Source organism: Toxoplasma gondii, chromosome XI (genome assembly GCF_000006565.2).
Source record: "Toxoplasma gondii ME49 chromosome XI, whole genome shotgun sequence".
NCBI lineage: Eukaryota > Apicomplexa > Conoidasida > Eucoccidiorida > Sarcocystidae > Toxoplasma > Toxoplasma gondii.
The window spans coordinates 4,767,960-4,776,240 of NC_031479.1; the positions used below are offsets into that span (position 1 = coordinate 4,767,960).

Here is an 8,281-nt window from a genome sequence, read left to right on the forward strand (position 1 = left end):
CAGTGTGTGCTGCTCATACAGCCGGAGCCTGTACAGGAACTGCGCAGTGCCGACAGGACCGGGTGCCGTGTGGACGCACAACAACCGAACTGTGTTGAAATCCGTGATTGTTTCTCTCCTCGTTCCCGCCACACATCTTTCGCCTCGTGGGCGTCGTGTAGTTACCGGTAAATGTACCCCACGACCTCTCTGAACAGTGTCCCTCTTGTATAGATCTCTTTGATCAGTGTCTCTCGTGTGTCGATCTCTGACGGGTATGTCTGTTTGTAGTCTTCTAACAGCATGGCAGCGTCGGAAAACTGAGACGCGGGAGAACGACTGATAAAGGAGTTTTCAGGGCCCTACTAACCGGGATTCTCACAGGCTATTTGTCGCGGTATCAAAACCCAGTATCTGCTGCCCTTTACGGGAAAGGTAAAGCATTTCTGTTTGTACCCAGCGGCTTCGCCGGCACTCTCACTGTCGCAGACAGCGGGGTTAGGGAGCGCAAGTCTTGGACGTCCGGACCAGAAGAAAAACGGCGCCGAACTTCATAGAGTTTGCCTCTACCGCTCGGACTGGAAGGGATACACACAAGCGGACTCATGGACTGGAGTTTTCGTCTGCCAATCACGGCTCTCTCTCTCCAGCTCCCGTAAACCACCACTTCGTGGCAGCAGTCTAAACGACGCGTCCGATCCGCCCGTGAACTGGCGTCAAGATGGGGAACCAACAATCAGGCTCCTCTTCGCGTGAGCTTTTGTCATAAAAACTCCGTGGTCTCGTACTTCGCCAGACCCTATGACACTTGTACAGTGCGGCCACGAATCTCGGGGTCGTGGCTCAACCGGTGGGAGCTTTTCGCTCAGGGGTTGAAAACAGAGGATGATCCTATCTTCAGCGCATTTACTTTAGAACGCTTTGACACAAACGAGGAGCCATAACGAGTTGAAGCGTCGAAGTGTCTTGTCAGCTTGCTGCCTCGAATAGTGCTTTGAAGTAGACAAGCATTAGCCTGTTGCTTCGTTCCAAGGCGGGTGACACACAGAACCTGGAGAGTGGCGGCTTGCGATCGGCAGCAGTCAATTGGCTGAGTTCAACAAGCCACGCTCTAGGGCTGTTCAGGCTACTGTAAAACTGAGTGCAGACAGCCATGTCGTGTCAAACATTCCCAGTCGAGAAACCCACCTGCATGCGTATTTATAGGCACCCCCTCGACACGCGAACGGTCCTGGATGGACCGTCTCGAGCGTTGATTTTTGATTCACGCAGTCCCACCTTGGCCACACTCGGGGCCGGCAAACACCGTAACGCACTGACGTTTAACACAGTCCAGCCTGTGTATTATGTAGCTCATTTAATAGTATAACGTTCGATTCCGGTTGAATATTCTGGGAAAAGCGACTTGCCTCCCGACCAGGCAAGTCAAAAACGGGTTCCAATTGCCTGCCTGTGGTCTCTCCTTCAGCTTGTGACGCCCGGGGATTCGCGATCTGTGCGGCGGTGCCCAATGCGGTGGGGTGCAAAGATGCTGGAGAGAGCGACTTCTTCTGTACCTGCGCCGACGGTTTCAGATACCAGGGCCGATCCGACACCTCGAAGTGCGACGGTAAGATCTTTCTGCGTTAGTCTGGCGACACCACCTGCAACATTGACTACCGGGGGATCGGCAGCAGGGGTCCCAGTTCGCAGGTATTTACTCTTAAGCAGTAGCCATGAGCCTCGAAAAACGTCTACGTTGAGTGCTCCTGGTGTATTGTGGGCCAAAATAGTGAATTGAACGCCTCAGTGTTTTCGACGGGCTGAAGGGTATAAACACTGGTAAAAGGATCCGTCTAGGCAGACGAACGGTTCGATCGTAGAACTGACACAGATTGTATATTTCCACTTAGATGGGACGGGATTGCACCCGTATCGCACATTCTGGACTTTTGTGGGGCCGAAGCGAAATGCTCATAAAAACGACTTTTAACAACAAGAGGTGAGGGCATTTGAGCTGCGCGCGAGGCCAGTGCAGAACCCAACTGTGCGGGGTACTGAATTTTCTTTTTGAAAGATCCAGTGCTCATCCGCGGAGCTTCCCTCGTCTTCCGTACTCTTTTCTGTCCAGATATAAACGAATGCCATTTAGGAACGCATAATTGTACGGCGGAAGTGCCGAATTCCATTTGTGAAAATACCAAAGGCAGCTACATCTGCGTCTGCGGCGATTATCGAGAGCTAAGGGACGGCAAGTGTGAAGGTAAGCATCACTCGAATAGTACCCTGCTGAGCAGGGGAGCATGGCCGATGCACACGTGTTTTTCGACTTGCTTGAGAAATACGATTATTCGCATCCTCAGTCGACGGCTTCATACGGACGGCTCACACACCCGGCATGAGGTTTTTGGTGTGTGTGGATCTGGTGGAAGCACTGTCTCACTCATACATCCGTTGGATGGGTCGTGGGGTTCTTTTTGACTACTGTACATGATCCCAGTGGTTCGCTTGAGACAAACACCAAGTGCTGGAATTCAATATCCTACGACATTGAGGTCAGTCTACATGGGTTATGGTGTAGGAGTAATCTATGGATTAGTGTTGTCACTGGCCTTCAGGCCGCCTCATTCCAGGCATGCATGCCGCCGGTAAACGGAGGAATTCAATATAAAAACCAGTAGTCCAAATCGTACGCGTACTCCCAAGAAAAAGCACATCAGTGAAGAGCGTACCATCAGCCGCGTCCGGTCGTTTGGCGCGTTTGTGCTAAGTCGCTTCCCTAATCGTTTTCCATGCATCGAGTCAGTTATGTTATCTGCTGTCGCCTGAGAAACTGTTGGTGTTTCTTGAACGCAGCGTGCTGACTACCGCGGCAAGAAACAAATGTGCAGATGAAACGTTTTCGGAACAAGCGGGTGCATTGCCGTATAGATGTCTATCTGTGATCCTCCAAAAGCCGTGGGGAGACCGCTGGGACAGCCTTCCCATTTTCCTGACAGACGCGCTTCAGATAATCGTTTACGCAGGCAGCAGCGTCACGCGACTGCCGAGACTCGTGCGGCACGTCCTCGGAGGGAAAGCTTCTCCTTCAGAATTCGATTTCTCTCGGTCCTGTTACCTCTGCTTTCAGATAAAAATGAATGCATGGCGAACAATGGAGGCTGCGGGGCGAACTCAATATGCAACAACAATTCCGACGCGTCGGTCACCTGCTCCTGTATGCCCGGATATGAAGGAAATGGAGGCCAACCGGGAATCGACTGTACAGGTACATTTCTGTTGAACGCTGGTTCGCAACCGGTTGTGCGCGTTCAAATGTACAAAAACGCGGGAAAGAACTCGTTTCTGCAAACAGCTCTGGACGCCCGCTTGCCCTCTATGGACATCCAGAGGTAACGAGTTTCAGGCTCGAGGGCATGTTCAACACGTGACAACGCAACTGGCAGAAGGCCCGGCGCAAAAATCTTGTTAGCGTTCGTGTGAGCTTGCTTTTCAGACATTGATGAGTGCGACAACGACCCATGCCCCGTTAACTCGACGTGCATCAATACAAACGGGTCATTCAAGTGTGAATGCGCGAAAGGCTTTTCGATGGGTTCTGACGGGGTCTGTGTGGCCAAAAACTACTGTGATACGACCGAGCACGACTGCGATCCAATTTTGGCCACTTGCAAGCAGCTCGTCGGCTCCTACACGTGTGAATGCAAGGCTAATCTAACCGGCAACGGAAAGAAAGGCAACTGCATCCGTAAGTCGAAGTCCTTCGGAGGTCGATTTACGTGAGGAGTGTTTAGAAAGCCTCGAATTCGACGGCGGGCGAGGTTCGTTGGTGGCATTCAGAGTCAGCCGTACAACGCACACGACTCTTTCTCTTCCTCCGAATCGCGCCCGCGAGAGCGGTCGCCACGAACTCGAGAGTAGAACGGCTACGGCTCATCTCATTCAACGATGTAGACGTTAAACCTAAGTACTTTGAGAGAGCGAAACAACAAAGATGCGTATCGTGAAAGGTGACACCTACCTGTGTCGTGTGGTTTCGGTGCGTGTTTGTGCAGCCAAAGCAGGGTACGAGGACCTGCCTTGCGAGCTGTCGGGCGGAGCGTGCGGACAATACAGTGAATGTGTCAAGGGCTCTGACGGGACCTACTCGTGTACGGCGAAGTCCTTCACGGCCCAGCTGTCCACCGTTATGTCGGAAGGTCTTTCCGGGGAAACGCCCGGGTGGATCTGGGGTATGATCGCTGGCGGAGCGCTCGTCGTCGTTATTCTCGTTTTACTTGTCGTCAGTGAGTCTACCCCTGAGCTATGTGGCTTTCGCAAAGGAAACGCGCACCTCTTGCTCCCAGAAAGCTGGCAACATTGCTGCCTGCCACGCACTTTTACTCGAGAAACGCACGCGCCCATCGACTGCCAGTGGCCGCCACGCTGTAGATTAAACACTCACTCGATTCGGGTATTCTACTCATGTTCGAAACGGCTGCTGGAGCTCAGCGTTCAGCTGTCACGTTTATACCGTTGCTGGTAGCACGGACTGAAGTTCTCGGAAGTTGCGGGTTATTGATTAACTGAGCTTCGGCAGAATGTCGAATCCCGTCATTTCATCTCTGTGTGCAGTGCCGATCGACTGTGCAGTCCCTCCGCAGAGCCAGCTGACACATGGAACTGCGAATACACCAACCGTAGCGCCTCTCTGTCGCTTCTTACGAAACGTCGTGTTCGGATCCGTTTCAGGAGACCAGAGGGTGGTCACAAGGCCCCCCCGGTGCGACTGCTGCTCTGTGCGTTTGCAGGAAAGTTCAAGAAAAAAAGCAGGAACGCTGGGGAGATAGCTTACGACGAATACGGAATGGCCGACGGCGGGGCCTCATACGACCGTGAGCGGCGCTTCCCATCACTGATTTTGCATCCGCCCTCTATTCGGCGCAAGACGTTTTTTTTATTGTCTGCTGAAGTGACAGCGGTGGGGAGACGTGTAGCTGCTGTCTTCCCCGCATCACCTTGCGTTCCACCGTGCTTATGTATATTACAGCGAAACTATTATACTAGATCTGTATCTGACAGCACAAGAGCAATTTTCCGCCTTCTCCCGGCGCTGATCGTCATCCCCGTGGCACTGTTCCTCGAACTCGTTCGCCTGGAGTCGCAAAGTCTGCACGACTCGCTTCAGCAAGAGTCTCAAGAGAAGTGATAATAGTAATGACTAGAATGTACAGTGAGAATAACCCTGCGTATCGTTCTCGAAATCGCACTGACACCATGTGAACAACCTTGAAATGACCGTGTGGAGACATCAGCACTTTAGGAGAGGTAAAATTGCTGACGATGTCGGGAGAAAAGTGCTCCTCTAGTAGTTTCGTGTGGCTGAACAGATATGCTTCGGTCTTTTATGTTCCTGGCTCTTTCTACAGAGTACGGCTACGGATCGACGGACTACTATTACTCGTAGTACTGCAGACCTATACGGCGTTTGCATGCGGTCTGACGGCTCAACAATTTGAACCTGTGTTCCCTCGTTTTGGTTCATGCTCCACTTCTTGAGGGTCAGCATCGTGGAGTCGGGCGTGGAGCCTCTCTCGCATAGTTTCTCGCCGGAGACTCTCTCTTCGCTATTGTACCCGACACTGCGTTGTTGTCACATGCAATGCAGTCGTGTTTTCTGCGGATGTTAGATAGCTTAGCACATCAGAACGCAACAAGTTAGCTTGACTCTAGGGAATTTCGGGTATGACGACCACTCCTACCAACGGCTTCGTCACCCTGCTCGCTGCAGAAATCTCTTCGACGCATAGAAGATATCTGCTCGCCTCTCCAAATTTTTCTGGGTATGAATGGGGAATCGGAATTGCATAGAATAGCTGTTCTATGCAGGATCAGCTTGGAGTGCCAACGCAGCAACTGTTGACACAGGCACAAGGGGACAAAGCTACGCAGAAGAAGCTCGAACCTCTATGGCAGCTTTCGTATTGGTGGCGTGGCATCTATTCTCCTGTGCGCTGTGTCTCTGCGTGTGCCTCGTTTGAGCGACAGCAGGGACAGACAGTTGAAATAAGTGGCTGGGAAATCGTTTTTTCCCTTGAAGCGAGATCCCATCAACTGGGTTGGGGTGAGCGAAGGTCACCCTTTCAAACTGTCGGATGGTGATCTGTTAGAAGCGGGTTCTTCGCGCACGCTCGGAATTGAACGGCGAAATCAGAGGCCTTGCTTATGGTAATGTGTGGCAGGGTCAGTCTCTTCTTTGAAGGGAAAATGCACATCATCGCGCGTTTGTGTGTGATGGTGAAAGGGGATAATTCTTCCTCTAGAAGAAAAACGGTTAAGATTTACCCTCCTTGGGACTTTTCCCGAAAGCTAACGCACAGTCTCGTGAAACCTCGGTGCACTGCGGGAGACCTGAATCCCGTCCGTGCCAAATTGTCCTTTCGTTCTTCGATGTTTTTTTTCGCCAATCACCCGACCAGTTGGCGTCCATAAATTCACTAAAGCCAGAGACTCTATCTCGATTCAAGAACCGCCTGTGCATGCGTTTGTGAAACTGGAAAATGTAGTGGAGTATTTGTTTAGGGGGCACTGACATCACAATTCTGAAGCAAAGCCAACTTGGTTTTCTCCGACTTTCCGAGATTTCGCTTTTTAGGTCCTTGATTTCCCGAACCCGGCTGTTACCTTGAATTTCTCTGCGAATGAAAACCAACCAAACACGCGAAACAACAACCATACCCTCTGGCACGTTCGTGGCGCTTTTCTGGAGCCGCGGATCGGGCTTTCATTCTGACAAGTGCTGCATAAGGAGAAAACACCACTCGTAACTTCGTGTACACAGTGGTGGCACCCTTCGACCGATGACTGTCGAAACGGCGTTACCTCTGCGATTATCTATCTAGTCATAGCGATCTGTGGAAGTTCCAAATCTCTCAAACAATTGAAGTCGAAAGCCTGCTCGATAAAGTCTAGAACTGTGTGGCAGTATAGCAAAGCAGGCAAGCCCGCTACAGTTTGTCGATTAATATCGCAAATGACTCTCGACCAAAAACCCATTAGTGAACCCCCGCACCCGGCCGTGCAAGGGTCTGTTCGTGTAGTCTGTGCCAGGGAACTGCGCTACTTTGTGAGAATTAACGTAAAAAGCGGTAAGGAAGCGCACTTCATCCTGAAACATTGTAATGAAGGCGACAGAGGAAATGCCCCTTTGTTCGATACTGGGCTTCCCTCATTTGTTGATTTTCCGGACCCCGGAAGCTGGCAAAGGCAAGTTTCAGCTTTGGAAGAACACCGGTTGATCTGTACGTACCCACCACTGATAGAATCAAAAAAACAGCAGCGATCCTGCTGTAGAGAGCACTTGTCGTACAACAGCCCACCGAATACATCAGCTGCCGACCTCTCTGTTAATTCTCTTGCGTTTGCATTCTCTGTTAGTGACGTACGTCGCTGAGGAGTGAGATTCCTCAAAAACGCCTCTTGTTCACACGCTTACACGTACTCATGGAGACGCGTCGGGATCGTTCGTCATGTGTAGCTCACCCTCGCGCATGATAGCGTCGTTTTGCGTCGGCCCCGAATGCGTCTCTTTCTGCTCCAAAACTCGGTTTTCTTCGAAACCGTTTGTGCAGTCTGTAAACGCGAACGTTCCCCGATCCGTCTCATCCGCCTCTCCAGCCATATGGAAAGGCAAATGAATGACTGGACACACCCGAAACGAATTTCTAGGCCACAGCTTTCCCAGCGGCAAAATAGACGCAGCCAGTACCCTTTAAAAGGGAAGCATTGGATCCTAATATGGAATGCACCTGAAGCGACCGTTACAGCGCTCTGCCTTGGGTGTGTCGTCTTCAGGTCCAGGTTTTCTCTACGGTATTTGGCGAAAACCAGAGATTTCCATTTGAGTGCCGATGCCTACCATGCGTGCAGTTTCTGGTGTAGGGTGAATCGGGGATTTTCCTGCAGAATAATGTACGGCATTCATCCGCACGCCCTGCTATCCAGACCCAACATGTGGCCTACCAGTGGACTTTTCTCGGGAAAGGCGAAACAAACAGTCTAGCATTGGCATACCGAGAGGCGATCACTTTCGGTACGGTGACACTGGTCACACTGGCTTGTAAGCAGTCGTTTTCCCTCGGTGTTAACACAAGCTGTATAGACATTCATGTAGTTTGCCTAGAACGCTGTGGAATAACCGGAAGATCGTGGGCGTCTGCCCGTTTAGAAGAGTGTCTGCTTAGAAGCAACGACCCTCCGTTGCATGCACCTGCGAAAGCGTTTGGCTTGTCGCTCGGTCGTCCGAGACACTGGGTAGAAAGCCCGCGAGAATCACACTGCTGAT

The 8,281-nt window shown here is 51.4% G+C and overlaps 1 protein-coding gene across 1 annotated transcript; it reads left to right on the top strand.

Annotated features, from left to right (window-relative positions):
* Positions 1-276: 276 nt before the first annotated feature.
* Positions 277-5,687, top strand: TGME49_315520 (calcium binding egf domain-containing protein). The gene is made up of 8 exons (XM_002364690.2): positions 277-731; positions 1,448-1,588; positions 2,090-2,221; positions 3,089-3,226; positions 3,455-3,706; positions 4,014-4,244; positions 4,749-4,832; positions 5,367-5,687. The coding sequence occupies exons 1-8, from the start codon at positions 701-703 to the stop codon at positions 5,402-5,404; spliced, it is 1,047 nt and encodes a 348-aa protein (XP_002364731.1). The 5' UTR covers positions 277-700; the 3' UTR covers positions 5,405-5,687.
* The last annotated feature ends 2,594 nt before the right edge of the window (positions 5,688-8,281 follow it).